This window comes from Myotis nattereri (assembly GCF_964212035.1).
Source record: "Myotis nattereri genome assembly, chromosome: 2".
Lineage (NCBI taxonomy): Eukaryota > Metazoa > Chordata > Mammalia > Chiroptera > Vespertilionidae > Myotis > Myotis nattereri.
The window spans coordinates 2863761-2889468 of NC_138076.1; the positions used below are offsets into that span (position 1 = coordinate 2863761).

At 47.5% G+C, this 25708-nt stretch overlaps 1 protein-coding gene across 1 annotated transcript in view; it reads right to left on the minus strand.

The window, feature by feature from the left end:
* Nucleotides 1-25708, minus strand: part of ASB5 (ankyrin repeat and SOCS box containing 5) — a 38809-nt gene that overhangs the window by 2382 nt on the left and 10719 nt on the right. Inside the window, exons 2-6 of the mRNA XM_081084635.1 lie at nt 9085-9164; nt 6398-6505; nt 5316-5466; nt 5030-5164; nt 1174-1365 (exon numbers count right to left, since the gene is read on the minus strand). Of these exons, the coding sequence (XP_080940761.1) occupies nt 1174-1365; nt 5030-5072 (235 nt within the window). The 5' untranslated portion in view covers nt 5073-5164; nt 5316-5466; nt 6398-6505; nt 9085-9164. The remainder of the gene's footprint in view (nt 1-1173; nt 1366-5029; nt 5165-5315; nt 5467-6397; nt 6506-9084; nt 9165-25708) is intronic.

A 25708-nucleotide genomic window follows, 5' to 3' on the forward strand; every position in this document is an offset into this window, starting at 1 on the left:
GGGCTCGATCCCCAGTAGAGAGTGTGCAGGAGGCAGCCGATCCATGATTCTCTTTCATCATTGATGTTTCTATCTCTCTCTCCCTCTCCCTTCCTCTCTGCAATCAATAAAAATACGTTTTTAAAAAATAAAACCTCAGAAACAAATTCTGCGTTTTGAAGGAGATACAGATCAAAGGAGGGCATGCACTATAGGAGGAAATTCTTTTTTAAAAAAATTTTGTTTTATTGCTTAAAGTATTACAAAGAGTATTACCTATGTCTCCTTCCACACACCCCTGCCTTGACATTCCCCTGGTCTCCCCTACCCCCCAGTGTCTTATGTCCATTGGTTATGCCTATATGCATGCATACAATTCCTTCGGTTGATCTCTTACTCGCCTCCTCCCGGCCCCCAACCCTCCCCAGCCTTCCCGCCGTAGTTTGACAGTCTGTTCGATGCTGCTCTGCCTCTGTATCTATTTTTGTTCATCAGTTTATAATGGTCTTTATTATCCATAAATGAGTGAGATCATGTGGTATTTTTTCTTTCATTGACTGGCTTATTTCACTTAGCATAATGCTCTCCAGTTCCATCCATGCCGTTGCAGATGAAGGAAATTCTTAATTGTTCTTCTCAAATTTGATTTACTGCTTAAGCCAAAGCCAATTGAATTACTGTGTCAGAGAGATTCCGTTTTGGAACTAAAGTCTTAAGTGTGGAAATATGTCCTGATCATGTTTCTACCCACGTTGCAGAAGGCGCCTGCCCCTATAATATGAGGCGAGTCTCTAAGTGTTTATTCACAGATAGGATGCAGAACTGCATATTAGGTAGGGTCAAAACCGAATCTATGTAACTTAAACAAAGGAGTATCTGACCTAACAAAGTTTAGGTCAGATGGAAAAAAAAAAGGAAATTAAGATCATTGTGATTGTCTCTTTCACAGATAGAACCTAAGTTAAAAAGTATTCACTTCCACAAAATGCTCCAAATCGCACGCCGTGATTGCTTTGCCCGCCCTGGGAGGCCTCTGGTTTCACCTGTCCCTGCTCCCGGCAGACGTTAGGGCTGTCTAGCTTACATCATTCCGGCGGTGTCTGGGGCGCAGGGGCCATCTGCTGTACTGCTGGTTGCCGCACCCTGCAGGAGCTTGGTGCATGCCGTGGTTGGGACGCTCGCACGCTCCCCTACCTTCGTGCTGAAGCAGCGTTCTCTCCACCAGGCTGCTGGAGGAGGCCACGTCCACCGGCCGCAGCAGATCCATGTTCTTGGCGTTGATGTCCGCCCCGAATTCCAGCAGCAGGTGGACGATCTCCGTGCTGGACTGCTGGGCAGCAGCGTGGAGCGGCGTGTCCCAGTATTTGCCTTTCTGCACGTCAGCGCCTACGGGGAAATATGGGACCGTGATGGGTACAGACAGCGATTGCTCTAAGCGTCCCCTCAGCGCAGGGAGGAAGGTGTGGCAGAAAGGACCTCAGCTCCCTTGGCACTGAGTGCCTCATGTATACGTATCATGCACATGTACACACATATATGAACACACACACACATACACATACATACACATACTATAGACAAAAGGGGCCACATGCTAACCTGGCCAGCTCAGGGAAGGCCTGCATGGCGGTCTTGCAAACTCAAAGACCTAAAGTCACCACTAAGGATGGTCTGAATTTACACTTTAACTACAAGCAGTTCTGGTGGGTAGTCATGTCCTAGGCTGGTATCTTCCCCGACAATCTTTACCTTAACTGAGCCTCTGTCTTTTTGCATCTAAAACAGCGGTTCTCAACCTGTGGGTCGCGACCCCTTTGGCGGTCGAACGACCCTTTCACAGGGGTTGCCTAAGACCATCCTGCATGTCAGATATTTACATTATGATTCATAACAGTAGCAACATTACAGCTATGAAGTAGCAACAAAAATAATTTTATGGTTGGAGGTCAAACATGAGGAACTGTATTTAAAGGGCCAGAAGGTTGAGAACCACTGATCTAAGATAACATGCCTGTGAAATGTCTGGGTAGCATGTAACTTCCCTTTTCCCAGACCCCTTAGGGCACAGCCTAATTGTACCTGGACAGCAGGACAGAGACCACAGATTCCTTCTTGTTACTGTTATCCTGTTAATTGTTGACTGTTAACTGTCCTGCACCCACCTAAGTATGTGTCCATCATTTCACTTTCTATCCAATCCCAGAGGTTTCCCCGCTTCGCTTTCTCCCTCCTCCCTAATCCATCACCAATGGATTTCCTGTAACCCACCTACGTCCCCTCCTTTGATTGGAACGTATAAAAATAGATGAAAAAGCCGCCATTCTCCGGAGCATTATCGCAATCCGTTGAGATTCTGCTTCCGGGCAACAGTTTGGCTCAAATAAACTCACAAAATTCTTTACAGGTTTGAATGTTTTTATGTTAACATTACACATCAACAAACAAACATACATATGTACATATACATATACATACACATATACATAATCTTAAAACTTGGTACATCTGGATGAAAAATGCACATATTTTTTATATTGTCTACTATTCTTCTATATGGTTAAAATATCACCTAACAAAAAGAACTTTTAATTTTAAACAGTTCCAACATTCATCATATTAGCTACCCTATGTATTACAAACAGTGCACAATTAGTTTGACACATATCTATTTGCATCGTGATTGATAGCTCTCAGGAGTATTCAGGAGCTTATTGCTTTTCTTCTTTTCATTTATTTTAAGGCAACAGAATTCTTTTGTTTCTTGGAAAACTCGTGATTCCAGAGACACACGCTCTTTAGGTAAAATGTAAATAGATGTTCCTGTCACTTCTCACTCGTGTAGTTGAAGGCGATAACGACACACAGGCACTGAGCCTGTTCAATGAAAAGGCACATTCTATTTCTGCATGCAATTTTTTCCCAAATGCTTACATTTAAAAATAACTTCCGTGTTAAATCACCTACTGCATTGCCTTTTATCTTAGTGGCAGCTGCTGAATGCATGACTGATGGCAAAATGCTATTTAATGTGGAAATGAGAAGAATCCCATTTTCCAGCATATACATGGTTACAACACCGAGAAATGTATCGATGAAAACGCATTAGTCCTTTCAACTCGACTTCCTGGTCCTGCCTGTCAAACTCCTGTTTGTAAGAAGCAGGGCACTCTAAGGAGGGGGTGGCCCTCCTGCTACGCTCAAGTTGCAATCCATGTAATTGTTTTCAACATTTTAACCTAATGGAAATGCTTAGTGGGGAAACTGCATAACAAAATCTCCATCAAGGGAGCGTGCACTCTGCTGGGTGTGTCCGTTAGGAGAGAACAGAGCCTGAGAGTGGCGCTCCATCCTAATTACTACCCGCACCTCTCAGAATTCTTCTCCCCATAAAATGTCCAATGGAAAGAACACATTCCTAGCAAAGAAAAGAAAGGTAATGAAGAACACACTCTCCTGGTTATGTAAACTTACGGGAGACACAGCCAGGAAATATCAATCTGCCAACAATTATTAGCAGAACTTGCGTTTAAGAGTCTTATTAGTAAAGGGAGTGGAATAGATGGAGACTGCTTGCTGGAAATGGGTAATTTAGCGAAGATACTGTGAGAAACAGTAAGGGGTCACCAAAGATCTGTCAGGATGTATCAGAGGCCAAACGATTGCCATCCTATATAATAAAAGGCTTATATGCAAATTGACCAAACTGCAGAATGACCGGTCGCTATGATGTACACTGATCACCAGGGGGCACACGCTCAATACAGGAGCTGCCCCCTGATGGTCAGTGCACTCCCACAGGGGGAGCGCTGCTCAACCAGAAGCCCTGTGCCGGGCTCACAGCTGGTGAGCTCAGCGGCAGTGGCAGAGCCTCTCCTGCCTCCATGGCAGCGCTAAGGATGTCTGACTGCTGGCTTTGGCCAGCTCTCCCCTCTCAGGCTGCGAGAGGGAGAAGACCGGGCTAAGGGATCCCCCACCCCCCGCCCCAAGTGCACGAATCTTGTGCACCAGGCCTCTAGGGAACAAAAAAAGACACAGAAACTTATTTACTCATTTTGAGTATATTTAAGCACCTGCCATGAGAAGCACTGTACTAGAGGGAAGAGAGGATGGAAAAAGAGAGAAGCCATAACTTAACCAAGCTCCCAGCCCTGGTCCCAAGGTCAGGAGAAGTTTCTGAGGGGCTGTACTGAACCTCAAGGACCTGGTTTGCTTCAAGTAAGTGGGCAGCACGTCTCTTCACATTAAGTAGACAGAGGTAAGTGAGACGATGAGGTCTAGGACCATGAGGGAGTTAGGGTTGGTGAGGGGTAAGGTGATGAAGCAGTTAACTATCCCTAGAATTTTTTTGATCATTTTCTTCCCAGATATATTCGTATTGAGCAACATTACATTCAAACTTGAAGATCTGAATGCTATGACCTTTGACTTTGTAAGTAGAGGGTTTGGAGCTTTGAGGTGAAGTGGAGTTATCAGGAATGACGTCTTGCATGGAACAGAGTGAGGGATCTCGGAGGGAAGGCGGGTGGGGTGGTGGGAGGTGATCGACCCAAGACCTTGTATGCATATGTGCATGAACCATGGACACAGACAGTAGCGTGGTGAGGGCCTGGGGTGGGAGGGCGGGGTTGGGGTTGGAGGGGGTCAATGAGGGGAAAAAGGGGACATATGTAATACTTTCAACAATAAAGATTTAAGAAAGAATGAGGTTCTTGTTTATAGGCTATAGACTGATGTGTGAGAAGCTTAGAATAAGAACATTTTTTAAATGAGATATAATTTTTAAAGTAGTTCATGTAGAGAAACAAGTGGAGCCCTGGCCGAGTAGCTCATCAGTTGCTTAGAGCTTCACCCCAATATGTCAAGGTTGAGGGTTCCATCCCTGATGAGGGCACATACAAGATTCAACCAATGAATGCATAAATTGGTGGAACAACAAATCTCTCTTCTCTCTCAAATCAATCAATACTTTTTTTTTTAAAGAAAAAGAAATAAGAGCTGTATAATTACTTGTGGGTATGGATGGAATGGAAGATGTTTTAAAGGTCATTACCAGCGTAAAGAAGCTTCCGGATGCAGTGGAATTGCTGTGACATACAAGCTACATACAGTGGAGTTCCCAAGTGAGGAATGTCTTGGTCAACATCTATGCCCCAGGATATCAGGGTCTGTAGACATTCATGGTGACCTGCAGACACAAAGGAGAGACCTGTTATCCTTGAGGCCCATCCCCCCACGCACCTGTGCCCACGGCTCCAGCCTGTTATTCACGGAAAGGTCATTGCAACCGCGCAGGTGGCTGCAGGGACTGCTGCCCTTGTCACTCCCCCGGAGCTGACCTTTGCTGGCGGCCTCGTGTGTGGGGGAAGGCAGGCAGGACTCCAGCTGTGGCTTGGCTCCATACTCCAGCAGAAGTTCCGCACAGCACGGGCTGCCCTGGGAGCAGGCGTTGAATAACGGCGTCACGCCATCTATTGTGATTGCATTGACCTAAACCGAACCAAAATCTCAGAGTGAGATTCGGAGGATCACACGTGATTGACGCTCAGGCATGTTTAAAGGTGTGGTGACCTGCTCACAAAAATAATTGGGAACTTGTGTGTTAAATAGGACAAAGGATATTTAGCTCAGACACATGGATAAGGAAAGTTTTACAACTTCAAGAGATACATAAAAAGAGGATATGGTAGATAATTCATAGAAATGAACCTACAATAAAAATGATGAAAAAATACATACTCAAGGGTCAAATGCACAAAAATGAATTTAATGGTTAGGTACATTTCAACAGGTAAAAAAATCAACAAGTGTAACAGTGATTGATGAAAATGAAGCCAAAGCCACTTTGCCGGGAGCAGTTTAAATTGAAAATAAAATTTCTGAGGATTTATCTAAAGAAAATCATCCAACTCAGCAGGTGTGGCTCAGTGGTTGAGAGTCAACCTGTGAACCAGGTGGTCAGGGTTTGATTCCCAGTCAGGGCACATGCCCAGGTTGCAGGCTCAATCCCCAGTTTGGGGTATGCAGGAGACAGCCAATCAATGATTCTCTGTCATCATTGATGTTTCTATCCCTCTCCCCCTCTCCCCTCATCTCTGAAATATATATATATATATATATTTTTTTTTTAAAGAAAATCATCCAAAAGATGGGCAAACATTATGGGCACAAAGAAGTTCATCTATTCCTATTGAGAACCACGAAAGCAGGGAACAGCCTACAGAGTACTCCATAGGATGCACCCCGCTTTTGCAATGATTGGGTTTCCTTCTTCTAGTGCAAATGAGAGAAGGCTGGGCAGCTGGAGAGCTTTATTTGTATTCTGTTTCCTTTGAAAATCACCAACAAGGAAAGGGAGGCAGAGTGAGAACTTTTCTTGATTTGAGTACCTGGTAGATGTGAACACTGAACAGGGACTTACATTGGCTCCAGCTTCCAGAAGAGTCCGGGCACAGGCCACGTGATCGCCGAGGCAGGCTTCGTGCAATGGGGTGACATGGTCTATGGTGACCGCGTTTACGTTATAACCCTAAATGTGACGTGAATAATGTTGGAAGGTGAGAAAAAGTTCTGTAAAGTCATCTCTACAGTTGTCACTAAAGAGGGATACAAAAGGTCAAGGGATGTCAGGCAAGTCAGGTGTGTGTGGCCAGAAAGGCCAGTTCGAATGCCATGGAGTCGCTCAGTGGACAAGACACCTGCGCCCTGTAATTGTGACCCCACCCCACCCAGACCCAGTGCGGCTTTAAGTCTTGTGCTCAATAGATTCTGAAAGTATTATTGACATTTGGCTACGTAACGTTTTTCTTTCTCGTTAGGACTTGCTTGGGTTGCTACTGGTTTTTTTGTTTTGTTTTGTAGAACTGGAGACTGGGTATAGGCTGGATCCCTTGCTTTGTGAAGTTTTGTCAGGAAGTAGGTCTGAGCAGGTTCTATGCTGGTGGGGAGTGGCCTTGACTACCGAGTCAGGCTTGGCTTGGAATCCTTGACACATAGGCAGTGATGGCTTTCATTCAGATGAGTCCATTAGCCTCTAAATTAATGGAGATTAAATGAGCTGGCGCAGGGAGAGCAATTACTGTTACAGTGCCCAGCACAGAGGAAAGGTTTGATTTGATTATTCAATCACAACGGAACACGCCTAAAACTGCCATTCTAATTAAACTAAAGATATCAGACCAACGTAATTAGGTTTGACCAGGATTTGCGATCCTTTGCCTTCTTGCTGTGGGTGGTGATTCGTTGTCTGTTGACCATCACACTAAGCACCATCCTGAGGAGACTTTTCTGGGCCAGATCCCCAAAACGGACTGCAGATCCCCGTAACGGACTGCAGATCCCTGTAATGGACTGCAGATCCCCGTAACGGACTGCAGATCCCCACGGTCTGAAATGCCAGAGGGTCATGAGGAATCTTAAATCGGAGGCAAGAAAATCATCACCCTCAATCTTCGTGACTGGCAAGTGGCAATTTTTAAGATCCCTTAGATTAGTGGTTCTCAACCTTCCTAATGCCACGACCCTTTAATACAGTTCCTCATGTTGTGGTGACCCCCAATTTCAATGTTACAAATTGAACATCATTAAAGCATAGTGGTTAATCACAAAAACAATATGTAATTATATATGTGTTTTCCGATGGTCTTAGGCGACCCCTGTGAAAGGGTGGTTCGACCCGCAAAGGGGTCGCGACTGCAGGTTGAGAACCGCTGCCTTAGATGATCCTTTCCAAGATTTCCAGGTGGCTGGCCAGCCGTCAGACTTGGAGAAGGGATTGATTGCCCACTGCCACACACCAGGGACCGGACGATGGAAGCCTCGGGAAGGGGAGACTCCCATCACGCAGGACTGTGGTGCAGCCTCTGGCTCGGCCTGGCTGGGCTGTCGGCGGGTATGACATGCGTGTTATGAAATCCCCTCAGGTTGCTCCTCTCTCTGAGAACTGCGTGACCCTTCAGGGGTCCCCTTTAGACATGCCTGGCCGTTTTGCAGGTTGTTTTCATGATGTGATGAGCAAACAAAAGAATCACACGGTTATCAGAGAAGTGGCCGGGCCCAAGGGGGCTTCTCGCCCTAACTCTTCCCTTCACAGACGAGAGACAGTGGGGGCCAGAGACGTTGGGGTTCACCTTCAGTGCCAGCCTTTCATCCAGGTCCCCAGCCCCAGGTGCCCTCACCCTGGGCGACAGACACTGCTCTCCTCCCTGGTGGCCCTGGGAGAAAGCGCCTCTCCTCAATCCTGGGAGACACGGGGCAGTGGCTGCCTGGCCGGGGTGCCCGTTGGAGTCGTGTTGGCAAATAGTTTTTCTCTTTTTTGCTGCACGCCACCGGCAACTTTTAAAAACCCACAGGCTGAGCCAGAGCACCTGCTGTTTCAGCAAAGCCCCTGTGGTTTCCATCTTCCCTCTGGTGAGGGATGGGCAGGCAGGTGGGAATGACCGGTCCCTCGCTCTCACAGACAGTTCCCCACAATGCATCACAAGCTACCATGAAGGGTCTAGGCCCGTGGTCGGCAAACTGCAGCTCGCGAGCCACATGCGGCTCTTAGGCCCCTTGAGTGTGGCTCTTCCACAAAATACCACGTGCGGGTGCGCATGTACAGTGCGATTGAAACTTCATGGCCCATGCGCAGAAGTCAGTATTTTGTGGAAGAGCCACACTCAAGGGGCCGAAGAGCCGCATGTGGCTCAGGAGCCGCAGTTTGCCGAGCCGCAGTTTGCCGACCACTGGTCCAGGTGGCTGGTCTGATGAGCCTCTCTTGGATATTTTAGGCTGAACTGAATAAGCTGCACACATTATAGAGTGAAGGATACTTAACACGCTTAATAAATAACACGCGATTCCAATGGTTTCCTACATACGTGTGTCTATCAATCAACAAATACACTGCGCAGGACATCGGAAATGCTAAGACTTAAGATCAGACGCCAACATATTTATAAAGAGGTTTCCAATAGACGAGAAACCAGACTTGACCGCTTGGTGAGTTCAACTAAAAAGGCTAATGAAATTTCCGAAGCGGTGTTAGCGTTTTCGAGCTGATGACTTGGGGGATTCATGTTTTCCGCTCATGGCCCGGGCCGGCGTTAAGCATATGGGACAGTTCACCTGTGACAGGAGTGTCTGCAGAGCCAGGAGGCGGCCTTGACTCGCCGCTTCGTGTAGAGGGGAGCGGTCTGCCCAGGAACCTGCGGAAGAGAAGGAACACAAGGTCTGAGTCCAGGTGAGCCCTCTGAGGACCCACCCCGGAGAAACAGGGACCCCAGATCCAGGGCTCCTGTGGGGACCAGGACACATATCCCTCCATCAGGAAATTGGAGCCTCTACAGCAGCGGTTCTCAACCTGTGGGTCGCAACCCCTTTGGGGGTCGAATGACCCTTTCACAGGGGTCGCCTAAGACCATCGGAAAACACATATATAATTACATACTGTTTTTGTGATTAATCACTATGCTTTAATTATGTTCAATGTGTAACAATGAAAATACATCCTGCATATCAGTTACTTACATTACGATTCATAACAGTAGCCACATTACAGTTATGAAGTAGCAACGAAAATAATTTTATGGTTGGGGGGTCACCACAACATGGGGACCTGTGTTAAAGGGTTGTGGCATTAGGAAGGTTGAGAACCACTGCTCTACAGGATCCTGACTGGCTGACCCCAAATCCCTCACCTTTGGAATTCTCTCCTTCAAAGACTAGGGGGATTCAGGTCACGAGCTTTGCCACCAAAACCAAAAAATGAAAAACCACCTCTGTCTCATGGTTGTCTAGACAGAACCCCCAAATGCTGTTTTTGGCACTTTGAGCCAAGAATCGGCTGGACAAGCCACCTCTCCACGCCCTCCCCACCCCCACCCTGCTGATCCCCTGCCCTGAGGTGTGAGGGGCTGCAACAAATGAAATTCATGTTATTTACGCGACACATGACTTTAAAGTCAACTCTAGTGCAATTGAAATGGTCACTTGGCTGCTCGTCAGACACGCATCTCAGGCAAAGCACGTCTGAAGCCTGTGCCAGCAGATGGGTCAGGAAAACCACTGGAAGCTTGGGAGGGCCTTGTCCGTTAGACGCCTCCGCATCGTCCCTGCACGTCGTGCCTTCAGAAAAGTCCACGGACGCCGGTGCATCTGTGTTATGGTTCTGCAGTAGACCTGCCCACACCCTAAGTGAGGTCCAAACAGCTCCACTGAATAAGACGCCACTGAATACCACAAGGTGACGGAGTGGCCCAGCGAACCTGCTCTAGACACACGAGTCAACAGCCAATCACCAGGCTTTTTCATAACCGGTGACACTTGGGGTTTTATTACAAACACTGCTCCTAATGGGGAGGGAAGAGCCTTTCTTCTACGCACTGGCATTGATTTGTGACTGATGGTAATGACAGCTAACGTTGAATAGTGTTCCCCACCGAACGCGCTCGTCGAAGCACTGCGTACGGCCTCTCATTAGGTCTCGCCGCTCTGTCAGGTGGATGCAGTGATTGTTTCTAACTGAAAGGTGCGGAGCTGGGAGCTAGAAGAAAGGAAATCACTTAGAGGGAGTCACATGGTCTTCCTCCGGAGCTGATCTAGTTAGACACTGCCCTGGCTGTCTTGGTTTGCCTTTCCATCCAGCATTATTTCCTGCTCATCCGAGATTACTAAGCCAGACATCCGATTCCTTGAGTTTTCAACGGAAAGCAAGTTACTGTTATTAGCTTTTGTGTATTATTTCTTTCCACATGCAATGTTCCTGTTATACATTAGAAGCAGGGTTGAAATAAATATTGCACACCCATAACTATCCATTGATAGGACAAACGTTGGTGGCGAGATAATAACTTATAAGAAATTGGAGCATTGTATTCTCACTACCTGCATTGCAAAAGTCTCCATTGGAAATAATACCATTTTCGGGAACACGTTTCGAGTTCTAGGTTTTAAATTGAAATCTGAATCTTTGCAAATCATACACATCCTTCAACAGCTTGACTGAGGAGTGAAACTCTGGAGGACTTTGGGACATATACCCATTCTCACTGTGAACATTTAAATAAGAAAATGATAGCCCGGCCAGTGTGGCTCAGTGATTGAGCGTCAACCCATGAACCAAGAGGTCACGGTTCAATTCCCCATCAGGGCACACACCCATGTTGCAAGCTGGATCCCCAGTAGGGGGCGTGCAGGAGGCAGCCAATCAATGATTCTCTCATTGATGTTTCTCTCTCTCCCTCTCCCTTCCTCTCTGAAATCAATAAAAACATATGTTTTAAAAAAGAACATTATAATATTCACTTTCCAGAGAGATTGCATATGTGTGAAACCACAATGTTCAGTTTATTCAGCAGAGCAGCAGTCAATTAATAAGGGGCTGAGTATTCAACATTTAACTGATAAGCTATAATATTTATAAGAATCATGTGTGCCCTTCTGCTTAGGGGCTTAGTGGAGTTCATTACCCTTAACTTATCTCTAAAAGCTGTGCTGAACTAAATGAGGCCCATTGGCTAGCGCTAAGCGTTCTTCCCTCACCATTAGCTACCACGGCAATTAACCAGATGCCGGGGTGGGAAAGCCGAGAAATGGCCTTTTGGGATTCATTCTGGACTCACGTTGTCCAGGTAGATTATGAGACCTTCAAGGGGCAGCAAAGTTAACAATATGTGCAGCTATGAGGAACCTGATATTCCTCTTTTGCACACTATTGTGTTTGTCCATCAAAATGATTTGGTCGCCCTCTGACCCATCTGAACATTGCTTGCTGGTGTTCACCAGAGAAAACAGAAAAAGAAAAAGAAGGAAGTGGGTCATTTAGAAAATAGGCTACATAAGGACCAAATAGAGAATGAAGTATCTGAGTTTCCCACCTATATCCTAACCCCCAGGCCTCCCTCCCAGGACTGTCACATACCTTGCTGTCCCACTCTATTATTTTTTTTTTAAGTCCATTATGGTAGAGAGAAAAAATGCTGATGCCAGATCTTCCTTATGTGTATTTGCTATCATTTCTATTAATATGACCTCCATTTGGCATGAAAAGGGAGTTAAATGTCACAGTAATCTGCTGGAAGTGTAGGCAGGTGGTCTGGGACAAAACCACCAAAAACACAGCATGTAGCACGAGGGACCCGTTGGCCCACCAGGCAGGGACCACGCTTAGAAGAAATAACTGCCAGGTTAGTATTTTCCAGCTGAGCTCAGCTCTGCTCACTGCCTGGGACCCCTGCTGCCTGTTATTATTGCTTCCAGCAGGGGGCAAGCAAGAGCAGGAGGAGGACAGATGGAAATGGAGACCCCCAGGAAGTGAGAAACCAGGTGGGGTGTAGAGCCCTGAAGCTCCCAGAGGAAAAGGTGGCCTCCACGCAGCCATCTGATGTGAGGGCCAGTGTCCTCATCAAATGGGAAAGCATCGCCTGTGGGGCAGGATACGGAGGTCAGGAGTGAGCCTCTAGGGCAGGGGTCCTCAAACTTTTAAACAGGGGGCCAGTTCACTGTCCCTCAGACCGCTGGAGGGCCGGACTATAGTTTAAAAAAAGACTATGAACAAATTCCTATGCACACTGCACATATTTTATTTTGAAGTAAAAAAAACAAAACGGGAACAAATACAATATTTGTACTTGCATGTGGCCTGCGGCCGTAGTTTGAGGACCCCTGCTCTGGGGCCTGCTCTATAAATGCACAGTAAATAACACTGAGCTTCCTGCTCCACAAGACCAACAGACAGGGGAGATTCCAACGTGAACTTCAGAGAGCGATCCTTCTTCTCCAAAACTAAGGAAACTCATGCCATAAATAACAGCATCTACTTTTTAAATATATTTCTATTGATTTCAGAGAGGAAGGGAGAGGGAGAGAGAGATAGAAACATCAATGATGAGAGAGAATCATTGATTGGCTGTCTCCTGCATGTCCTCCATCTCCCCTACTGGGGACCAAGCATGCAACCCAGGCATGTGCCCTTGACTGAATCGAACCTGGGCCCCTTCAGTCCACAGGCCAACGCTCAATCCATTGAGCCAAACCAGCTAGGACAATAACAGCATCTATTGACTGAAATGATTTTCAGTGTTATCAACGTAATTAAATACACTATATGAAGCAATAGCATGACTTATGAAGGTATTTAAGCTAGCAATCAACAATGGCTGCTACATTTTCTCTCTGGTAAGCTGTAAGAAATAAGCTGTACCAATCTATTAAAGTAGTTTACAGCATACACATGCTGTTCAATGAAAAACAAAACACATTTCTTTTTTGTTTAAATTCTGCTGACCTAACTCCCCAACAACCCCACCTCATTTGTTTCCTTGTAAGTCCTTAGAAGAATTTCTGCAATTAATCTGGACAGAGGTGAGAATCAAAGGGACTCTATCATGTTCCAGTTTCTGTTTTAAACTCAGTCTTCCCCCCTCCCCATTTCTCCCCACCAGAGCCTGAAATTCAGCACTTTTCTAGTCAAATGATCTCAATACCATCTCACCGTCCAATACGAATATGCTTCCTACTAGAGAGGTTTGCAAGCTTTCTTAAGACCCAACAAAATAAAATATCTCCACACACAACCCTTCAATCACCTTACAGCCTTGTTGGACTTCAATTTGGAATCTGAGATTTTTTTAAAAAAAATGTCCAATTTAACTCTTTGGGATAATTCAGTGTGAAATTATTCAGTGTGAAAATCATTTTTACAGAATAGCTGTAAGTTTCAGCACTCTAATCAAATGCCTGCTGGCACAGCCTCCCTGTCGCTACACAGGAGGTGACTCAGAATATATTTAGAAACGACACGAGTTCCCAGACATCTGGTATTTAATTTGCAGGGAGCGAGCCTGCCCTGATGGGTAAACATCACACCACCGTCCTGAGACACATACAGTCTGTGAGGGGTTGCACCCACCTAAGTCGCCGTCTCCCCAGGGCACCTCAAGCCAGCCACTCTCGAGGTAAATCCGACTCATAGCTCCTTTCTTATCAGCATAAAAAAATAAGTGCCTTGTCAGGTGCTGGTTCTATTCGGCCATTTTAAGGAACGCTAAGCTCCTTGTAACATGACCTTCCTTCTCCAAAAAGCAAAACAGCTTTGGGAAGTGTGACTTACTTTCAAAATGTCCTCCCAATTACCACTCCTCTTTGAGAAACTGCTGGTCCTAACCTTACTGATTCTCCTGAGAGGGTGCACCCTGCAAGAAATAAAGGTCTTACATTTAGATCTCTGCCCCTGGCTGTGATGAAACTAGTTCACTGTTTAGGGACTCTGACTTCTCCCAACCTGAGCCCCACCCTAGAGGTGGGGTGTAGACATGCTGAAGAGGCTAGGAGCAGTGATGCCTGCATAAAGGAAGCAGGGTGCCAACTCCGAATACATTTTATAGCTCCTTACGCTACACAATATTACATCAACCATCTTCTTCATAACGGACGTGGGGCCCCAATTGCACAGATTCTTGTTAAGACTCTGTGTAATTTCATGTTATCTTTCTTTTAAAAAAATATTTTTATTGACTTCAGAGAGGAAGGGAGAGGGAGGGAGAGAAACATCAGTGATGAGAGAGAATCATTGATTGGCTGCCTCCTGCACACCCCACACTGGGGATCAAGCCAGCAACCTGGGCATGTGCCCTGACCAGGAATGAACCCTGACCTCCTGGTTTATAGGTCGACGCCCAACCACTGAGCCAGGCTGGCCGGGCTCATATTAGCGTTCTTAAAGGAGATCCCTATACAGTGGGGCCTTGACTTACGAGTGTCCCGACTAACGAGTTTTTCGAGATAGGACCTGTCTCTCGGCCGATTTTTGCTTTGAGTTGCGAGCTAAAATTCGGGTTACGAGCCAGCTTCAGATACCCCACCGCTAGTTGGCGCAGCGAATGTCACAGTGAACGCCACAACATCAGCCCAGCATCACGTGTCTCACTCGTTCACTTTTTGATTTGACGTACGGGTAATTTGAGTTACGAGCTCCGTCATGGAACGAATGAAACTCGTACGTCAAGGCCTCACTGTATATGGATCAGCTGCAGGCTCAACCGCTTTGGGCTCATCCGCACTCACAGGTTTACGGAACGATTAAAAGCAGCAGGCACTCGCAGACCTCTGTTGTTCACTCTTCTGTTGACCAGATTAAGCAGAAGAATGGAGCCACAGAAACCCTGGCGGATATGGCTGATACGGAGGGAAGAAATGTGTTGCCAAAACCCGTCCCTCAAAGATTGAGACTGACCCTGTTTCTCCATTCTCATCACCTCTCTGAAAATTCCCGGAATAAAGCTAGTCAGTATCTGAAACCACCAGATTTTTCTGTGCCCTCGGAACTTCAGGCGTACTAGTATATACTGAATTACATGAGCATGCAAGTTACCCTAACCAAGTTCTTGTTCATGGTCTAAAGCCCTCTAAATATATATATATATATATATATATATATATATATATATATATATATATAGAGAGAGAGAGAGAGAGAGAGAGAGAGAGAGAGAAAGGTAATATGCAAATTAGGCCAGGACGCCATAACGGGTCACGAGCGGACAGGAGGAGATTGCGCATGCAGGTGAGGCCTGGAGCAGAGATGGAGACAGAGGGGGCGGCTCTGGCAGCCCCAGAGCAGACACAGGCAGGGGGGCAGGAGGGCCTGGGGCAGAAGTCAGGCGTGATCCCTGCCGCCCACAGCGCCCGACCGGCCTGATTCCCACAGCGCCCGACCGGCCTGATTCCCACAGCGCCCCGAAGTGCCTCCTCGCACAGCGGGAGGCGGGGCGCCTCCTCTCGTGATTTCAATCGTGTGCTGGGCCTCTAGTATTTCATAAAAAGATAGTGTATGGGCCTAATAGAAAAAACAAAAAAAACAGCACAGGTAAGTGAAAGAACTACATGGCTTATTTCAAGAAACAAGACAACATTTTCAACAAATAGTGGTTTCCCAAAATTAAGAGGGCAAGTTTTTCAGACACTTTTCAGACAATAGTGCTGAATAGAGTCTTGGGCAGATGACTCATTACTGATCTTTGGTGCCGTGGACACGGCTCGCTGGCCATCATCAAATAGACCTGAGTTCCAGGTCCCCACAGAGATGAGTTGTGTGGCCTTTGGTAGTTACTTAATCTTTTGAGCCTGTTTTCTCCGCAGTAAAGGGATGGAAAGTCTTCCTACAGCAGAGGGTTGTAGTGAGTCTGAAGTAGTTTGCAGCCCACCAAAACTCATGTGTGACAATGCAATCCACCTTCCATTGTAAACAGTGACTTCCATAAATCTGCACAAATTTTTGTCTACATCTTCTCAACAGAAGATAGACAAGCTTGACTTATTCAAGATAATGAAGCCTTAGCTCATCATTCCTCTTGACTGTGTATCTGTAGGAGATATAGATAGGAAATGGCCAAAAGTCAGGGACCATGATCACATCCACATGGATAACTCTCTAGTCCACTGGTCGCCAACCTTTCGGACCTCACGGACCACCAGTGGTCCGTGGACCACCACTGGTTGGGGACTGCTGCTCTAATCCACAGCTCTTCCCTGGCCTCTCTCACCGATTTTAGTGCCGCATTTTAAAACTGACATTCACCTGGATATTTTGCTGGCATCTCAATCCATTTCTGAAAGCAAATGCATCACCTTTCTCTCTACACCAGCTACTCCTTTTGGCTTCTCTGGCTTTACGCAGTATGGCCATACCCTCTGTCACCTGGCATGGAGAATATAGTCTTAAATTCAAGCACAGTCATTCTCAGGGAAACGTAAAGATATTGACGATGTCATGTGCTTCCTTGCAAGGAGGCAGCTATTATTGGCCTAGGAACTCCTGTTAGTCCTTTATTTTTCATGAGTCCACATCCTCCTGAGCCCAGTCCTTGCATTTCGCTACACCCACCCTCGCACGCATCTTTCCTAGTCCCATCGATATAAGTATCCACTTGTTGGTCACCCCAAGTTATATCTCCAGACCAGCTCTCTCCTCTGAATTTCAGACTTGTGTTTCCAGCTCTAAACTTGTGTTTCCACATAGAAACAGGAAAGCCAACTTCACATGTCCGATGCTGAACCCTTATTGTGACTCTTCAAATCTCCCTCCTTTCGACACAGGGCACCCCCAATCCTCCAGGGGCTTCGAGGCCCAAACCTTGTGTAACCACTAATTTTCCCATTTCTCATACCCCAGTGAATCCTTCTGCCTCTGCCATTCACACATGACCCTGACTTTGGTTATCATCTCACTGGAGGCCTGGTGCATGAAAATTCGTGCACTCAGGGGTGTCCCTCAACCCAGCTTTCACCCTCTCGCAGTCCAGGACCCCTCGGAGGATGTCCGACCGATTGCTTAGGCCTGCTCCTCGGAGGAGTGGGCCTAAGCTGGCAGTAAGACATCCCTCTGGCAGCCTAGGAGCCTTTAGGGGATGTCCAACTAATGGCTTAGGCCCAATCCTCCTGGGGAGCGGGACTAAGCCATTAGTCAGACATCCTTAGCATTGCCATGGAGGTGGGAGAGGCTCCCATGACCACCGCTGCACTGGCCAGCCATGAGCTAGCTTCTGGTTGAGTGGCGCTCGCCCTGTGGAAGCACACTGACTACTGGGCAGCAGCTCCTGCATTGAGCATCTGCCCCCTGGTGGTCAGTGTGCATCACAGCTACCGGTCATTCCACCATTAAGGTTAATTTGCATATTACCCTTTTATTATATAGAATGATGTCCACTGCTGCTACCCTCGCTCAAGCCACCATTACCACCCCCCACCGTGACCTATTGCAAAGGCCTCCTGGCTGGTCTGTGTGTCTGCACCCATGCCCTTCCATCAGTCTGTCCTGAGTGCAGGAGCCAAAAGAATCCAGTTGCCTGTCTACACACCCAGAGTAAAATCCACAGTCCCTGTCATGCCCAGCAGGGGTCTCCCCTGGATCCAGGTTCTACCTCTCCCTCCCTCCATCTCCCAGGCTCAGCTGCACCTGCCTCCCTGCTTTTCCTCAAACACACCATATACCCTTCTGTTCACACACACACACACACACACACACACACACACACACTTCCTCCCTGACTTCCGGTCTCCACTGAAATACCACCTTCTGTGAAGTCCTCCCTGGCCCTACCTGTCATCTTCAGCAAGATGCAGCAACTGTCCAGATTGCTTTTCACTGATTTGTTTCCAGTGGTAGATATCATAGGGTCATTGTTTAATGTCACAAAATACAACTCTACAACATTTTAAATGCTACTATATAATATACTAGAGGCCCAGTGTATGAATTCATGCACAGTGGGGTCCCTCGGCCTTGCCTGCACCCTCTCGCAATCTGGGACCCCTAGGGGGATGTCAGAGAGCTGGTTTTGGCCCAATCCCACAGGCCAAGCCGAGGGACCCCACCAGTGCATGATCGGGGCCGGGGAGGGACATGGGAGGTTGGCCAGCCAGGGAGGAACCGTGGGAGGGCTCCAGAGCATGTCTGGCCCGTCTCACTCAGTCCCGATTGACTGGACCCCAGCAGCAAGCTAAACTACTGGTTGGCGCGTCTGCCCCGTGGTGGTCAGTACACATCATAGCAACTGGTCGACCTGTCGACCAGTCAACTGTCTGTCTCCTGGTGGTCAGTGCACGTCATAGTGAGTGTTTGAGCAGCCTTAGCATATCATTAGCATATTACACTTTGATTGGTTGAACCAATGACCAGACGACTGGACACTTAGCATATTAGGCTTTTATTATATAGGATATTTCATTCTATATTACTGATTGAGTTTATCCCCTATTAAATGATGTGTAGGCACCTTTCAGTTTTAGGGGATCAACATTATCTCATATATAGAATGTGTCTAATTATCAGCTTAATGTAAAGTCTAAAAATTTTGATATATGCGATCCAATTACCTCCAGGAAGACTGGGCCTGTTTACATTCTCACTAAAAGTGCTGGGAAAATTTGAAACGAAAGCTAAAGAAAGTTTGCTAAGTTTTCCTTTTTTAAATTTTAAATCAAAGCATGGGACATTTTTACAATAATTTCACTATATTTAAACCATATGAAAGAAGATCGTGTAAACCTATATTTTCTTTACACAAAATTAGATTTTTCATATAATGTTATAGTTTATTTCCAACTTCCTCTGGAATCTATCTTCCTTGAAGATATGTGAGTCTTCTCTAGGTGAATTAATGTGCTGTTATTTTAATTTTTTTATCACCTCATCCAACTCTGTTACGTTGCTCAGACCTGTGGTCATGTGCATATTTAGGTGATTGATCTTCATTTCAGGAGGGACAGGAAGCTCTTTATTCTACACAAACTGATTGCCCAACTTCCTTCTTGGCTTAAGGACCTCGAGACTATTCATACTGTTTCCCAGAACCCAGCACAGTGCCCAGGACACAGTAAGACCTCAATGAACACCTGCTGAATTGTTAAATTGTCTTCTTTTTAGTTAACCACCTTCTATCTAAGCTAATTTGTTCTTTCTAGTAATCTTTACTGATAATTGCATGACTAAAAAGTAACTTAAGGGCCCTGGCTGGTGTGGCTCAGTTGGTTGAACATCTCCTGGTGCACCAAAAGGTCACTGGTTCGCTTCCCAGACAAGGCACATGTGCAGGTTGTGGGTCTGGTCCCCAGTCAGGGCACATATGGGAGGCAATTGATTGATGTTTCTCTCTCAGATGGGTTTCTCTTTCTCCCTCCCTTCTTCTCTCTCTAAAATCAATGAAAACATATATTTTTAAAAAGGAATTAAAAGGACATGTAATTTGGGGTGAGGAAAAAGAATCAAGTTGCTTCCTTGGTCTTTTAAAGAAATGAGAGCATTTATTCTAGTTAAAAACATGCTCATATATTTTAAAATCCTATATAATAAAACCCTAACATGCCAATCAACTGAACGATGGAACAACCAGCAGAACGACCAGTCGCTATGATGCACACTGACCACCAGGGGACAGATGCTCGATGCAGGAACTGCCTCCTTGTGGTCAATGTGCTCCCACAGGGGGAGCACTGCTCACCCAGAGCCAGGCTCACGGCTGGCGAGTGCAGCGGCAGTGGTGGGAGCCTCTCCCACCTCTGCTGCAGGTGGTTGGTAAGGAGCGAGGGGTCCCAGACTGCAAGAGCCCTGGACTGTGAGAGGGATGTCTGACTGCTGACTATCCCCCGAAGGGTCCCAAACCACAAGAGGGCGCAGGCCTGGCTGAGAGACCCTTCCCCAACCCCCTGTGCACAAATTTCATGCACCAGGCCTCTAGTCCTATATAATAAAAGGGTAATATGCAAATTGACCCTAACAGCAAAACGACTGGGAATGACTGGTCACTATGACACACACTGACCACCAGGGGGCAGATGCTCAATGCAGGAGCTGCCCCCTGGTGGTCAGTGCGCTCCCACAGGGGGAGCTCTGCTCAGCCACAAGCCAGGCTGACGGCTGCCAGCACAGCAGTGGTGGCAGGAGCCTCTCCCGCCTCCTCAGCAGCGCTAAGGATGTCCGACTGCAGCTTAGGACTGCTCCCCGCTGACAAGTGGACATCCCCCGAGGGCTGCCGGGCTGCCAGAGGGATGTCTGACTGCCAGCTTAGGCCCGATCCCCCCCGGGGAGCGGGGCTAAGCCGGCAGGTGGACATCCCTCGAGGGGTCCCAGACTGCAAGAGGGCACAGGCCAGGCTGAGGGACCCCCCCGAGTGCACAAATTTTTGTGCACTGGGCCTCTAGTTTTATAATAATTTATAAATAGTTTTCAGACTCCAACCATTACACACTAAATATAGCTCTTACAGTTTTGGAGGAAGTAGGGTGTCATTTTTACTTCTGAATCTTCAATTCCAACCTTTAAGTCTACCATCGACCACACTGGTATTCTACTAGAATGAATACTTAGGTTGGCCTTTCCAACATCAATTTCCTCACCTAGCTCCTCTTTGGTACTGTGCCCATTCTCCTGGATACTGTTCATGTTTTTCTATTGTGAAAACTAATAAGTTTATGTCAGAGCACTTTAAAAACTTCTATTCGTGTTCTTGCCACATCACCCTAGTACAGTGGTCGGCAAACTGCAGCTCGCAAGCCACATGCGGCTCTTTGGCCCCTTGAGTGTGGCTCTTCCACAAAATACCGACTTCTGTGCATGGGCCACGAAGTTTCAATAGCACTGTATGTGCGCACCCGCACATAGTATTTTGTGGAAGTGCCAACCACTGCCTTAGTACGTTCTGGTCCAATTTATTATTTATTTATTTAAAAATAAATATTTTTATTGATTTCAGAGAGGAATGGAGAGAGAGGAACATCAATGATGAGAGAATCATGGATCGGCTGCCTCCTGCACGCTCCCCACTGGGGATGGAGCTCGCAACCTCAGCATGTGCCCTGACCTCCTGATTCATAGGTCGATGCTCAACCACTGAGCCAGGCCAGCCGGTCTCTGATACAATTCAAATGATTCAAAATTTCCATATTGAATTGCTTGTAAATGGTCCTTTCCTGCTTAACAGCACCTTTCCTTGTCTCCACGCCGCCTAGAAACACCTGCCGAAACAGAAAGGCGAGCAGCCCAGGGGCTGTAAGTCTGACATGCAAACTGCACGTGCAGGTGCGTTTCCCACACTAGCTGGGGCCGGGTGCGCCCGCAGCACTGAGCCTTGCGTCTCAGCATCTGCCCCTGGAAGGCAACCCCAGGGGAAGTTAGTTTTGCAAACATAGCTCCACAGAGTTTATTTCAGGAGCCAACAGACCGTCGTGGCTGCCACTAACCTTGACTGGTCAGGAGGCCCCAGCTAGCGTGTCGTTTGGAGGCACCTTCTTCTCCCCTCTCCAGCCTTCTTTTCGGGGGGCTCTGCTGAAGGCGGCCCCTTTCCCCAGCAGCATCCCCGGGCATCGCGTGCTGGGCGCGTGTCCGCCACAATCAGGCGGCATAGGAGCAGGTGCCCCAGCCGCGAGCAATACCCGCGGCGGATGCTGGCTCCTGTTTCCTTCCCTGGGACTGTCACAGGCCCTGCGTGTCACTGGAGAAGGGCCTGACATTGAACTCTGTGCAGAACGGCTGGGCGGTGCGGGGTGGGGGAAGGGCCAGACCTGCAGGACCATTTTCTATTTTTAAAGCTGCAGCCGGAAGTATTTAACTATTTCTGTGATACAGCAAGTAAAAACGTGTCCATGTGCCTTTCCTGGTCGGAAGCTGAGTAGAAGCGAGAGCTGTCTTTCAAACATGAATTATGTACACGTCAGTGCGGCCGGTGGATGCAGTGGCCGGTGGATGCAGCTCCAGACAGCACTTCGCAGCCAGAAAGCTCAGAGGCCCTCAGCACACAGCTCCTTTCTCCTTCCTCCTCGGGAATAAAGTGTCTGTGATCCGGGTCAGCTGGCCGCTGGCTCCCGCTTCACCTGGTGAGGATCTAAGTTTAGAATTGGCTGCCCTACAAGATCACAGTCACTTTTTTTTTTAATTTTGTTTTTTCTTATAGGCACAGCTCATGCTTGTGTTTTTTTCTGGAGGTCACTTCTAGACCAAAAGACGTCAGCAGGCAGTTTAAGTGCAGCTGATATTTTCCACCCTAAAAGGCAGAGGGAGAGCAGCTGGGGAAAGGGGAGGAAAAACCAAACATGTGGCTGGCGTGCTTGGCTGGCACGGGAGCTTGACCCTGTCCGTGGCCGAGTGGAGCATGACGGGGCTGCGAGGATTAACTGAGCTGGTGATCCCGGCACACGGCACTCACAGCCGAGACCTGCCCTGGGGAAAAATGGCCACGGATCCTGTGACCCACCTTTAATTTTTTAATCACTGTTTGTTAGACTCTACCTTCTGTGGGCATATACGGGGGGGAAATATCACTGGGGTATTGTCTTCAGAGAACAAGCAGGAGAAAAAAACATTTTGTGAGTAAAATTATTTCCCATGCACTTCCTGCCATAGTGGATTGCCAATATTTACCTCCAAGTTATCCCTAATGAATACCAAGAATAGCCTTTCCTTATCTTGAATTAAGTTCCAAATGATTTTGAATATGTTCTAATCCTCCAAACTCTGTGACCCAGGTGGGGCCAGTATCTTAATCTCAGCTCAGTTTCCTTTCCTATAAAATGAGGAGCCCAGAAATTGTGGTCCATCCAGATGATAATATGCCCATGGCTAGACCTCCTGAAGCAACAGGAATTTTTCAGCTCCATTATAATCTTACTAGAGGTCCGGTGCACGAAATTCATGCACTCAGGGAGGCGGTGGTCCCCCAGCCTGGCCTGTGCCCTCTCACAATGTGGGAGCCCGCGATCGATGGCCCCAAATAGGTAGGCCCCGCCTACCCATCCAGGGCTCCTCAATGGATTGCCCTAAAAAGGTAGGCTGGAGACAGGGGTCCCACCTCCACGGCACGCACAGCCATCTTGTGTGAGGGCATCATGACATGATGGCGTGAGGACCACCTAGGCTTTTATTAGTAAGACTAGAGGCCCGGTGCATGAAAATTCACGTACTGGAGTGGGGGGGTCCCTCAGCCTGGCCTGCCCCCTCTCACAGTTCGGGAGCCCCCAGGGGTGGTAGGCGACCCAGCAATCAGGGGAAGGCGACGCCCCCATCACAGCCCTGCTGCTACCACTGCTGGCAGGGCAAGCCTCGGCCAGCCCTGGGCGGCTGGGCAGCCATCATCTGAGGCTTGCTTGTGCCTTGGGCTGGCCCTGGGCAGCTGCACAGCCACCATCCGAGGCTTGCCTGAGCCTCGGGCCAGCCCTGGTTACCTGAGCCTCGGACTGGCCTGGGCGGCTGGGCAGCCGCCATCTGAGGCTTGCTTGCGCCTCAGTCAGTGGGGTGTTCAGGAGGACCCAAGGCCCCTGGCAGGGCTGAGGGACTCCAGAGGCAGGCGCTCCGTAGTGGGTGCTGCCATCTTGTGAGGGTGTGATGGTCAATTTGCATATTCCCTCTTTATTAGATAGAATGAGACAAGCATTGTATAAGCAGTCCATCACTGACAAAACTTTATGTGGTGCATGTCTGTAATCATTCCTTCTCTCAATAAAGAAATCACAGTTTTAAATAAATAAATAAATAAATAAATAAATAAATAACAATAAATACATAAATAAAATGAGGAGCCCTCTTTTGGCCTGTACCATTCTTTGGTTTTCAGATCCTATGGCTCACACACAAAGGGCGAGGTGGCATACGAGCTTTATGCATGTAATGTTACCACAAAGGAGGCCAAACCTCCCAATGGAACCAGCTCAGCCCAGGCTGACTGCATGGGGCACAGGACCCCAGGGGAAGGTGGGGAAGGCTGAAGGGTGGTGAGCACAGGGTCTGCTCAGTCCAGCACATGCACATGTGCCTGTTGTCATGCCCACCGCTCCTTGTCCCACCATGGAGTCCATAAGCGAGACTGAAGATCTCCACTAGCCACACAGTCACAGTAAGCACTAATATTTTTATTTAAAATTCTTTGAGTTGTTATACAGTGTTATGTAACTTTCCAATGTACAATATAGTGATTCAACATTTCTATACCTTACACTAATTCTAGGAATCACCCGTCACCGTGCAAACCTATCACAATATTATCGACTCTATTCCCCTCAGAGAGGAGGAGGTGGGGCAATGGGTGATAAAGGTGAAGCCAACACTAATTTTTGTGGGTAAAACTATAGGAGGATTGATTATAAAAATGGGGACAATTTTGTTATTAAACCAATTTTGGATGCCTGTGTATAATGATCCATTAATATGCCTGCCTCCTCCACAGTGCTGTGCACTGGGGTTGCAGGGACTGAGGACATGCACCTGTGATTTTGCACAAAAAATGTTAGTTTAAGGAGTGTGGTCCCTGGGAGCTCCCCTCCTTTGAATGGGGAATTCCCAAGAATACCTCCAGAGAGCTTCCTGTAGTCCGTGGGGGTATAGATGTGCATTGCATTCTGGGAGAAGTCCCCGGATTTAGTTTACTGAGCCCTGTGCTGTGCTGGCCAGTGGAGCACACATAACAATTCACCTAAATAATCAGGTGGACTAGGGAGCTAATTCTCTCAGAATGTTTACATGCATCCAAAGCATAAGTCAGTTTTAAAAGTGACTCCATGGCACGGAAGGAAAATGCCATCACAGATAATTTACTAGAAAAAAACAACAACAAGGAACAAGAGATTGAGTCAACTGAGCATGCTCCCTCCCCTGTGTGATTTCCTAAAAGAATCCACAGGGAAGCGAATGCGGTGGACGGAATCATTTCGTGTTGTGATGGGGTAAGGAAGGCTGCCCAGGGGACCTCGGAGTGGGCAGAGAGCCGGCCGCTTCCTCGGTGTAAGCACAAGAGTGGACTGGACCAACCGCAGGAGATTGACAGGCCTTATGAGCAGGAAGAAGTTTAAAAGCCAACCAGGATTAGAGGAAACACCAGGGGAATGAATGAACATTATATTCCATAGGTGATAAAGGCCTGGGAACGATATGTCAGAGAAGCAGCAGGAGATATTCCACAGACGGGAAGTGGCCTGCTATTTCTACCCTCGGAGGCTAACGTAACAGTGCAAAGCCTGAGGGAGGCGATGGGAAATGGAACAGGGTGATTCCATTCTCCTGAGCCGTCCTATTCCCATTTTAACCAACGCGGAAGTGTCTGAGGACTCGGGGACCTGTGCTTGTCTGGCTACCACTCCGTAGAGAGAAAGGAACGGTAAGACTGTCAGAGAAAAGCAGTGGAAATCCTCAGAGAGATGAAGGCTCGTCTGCGGGAAGCAAATCCTGATGCCCTTAGATACTTCACAAGGGAAAGCGGGAACCAACGCG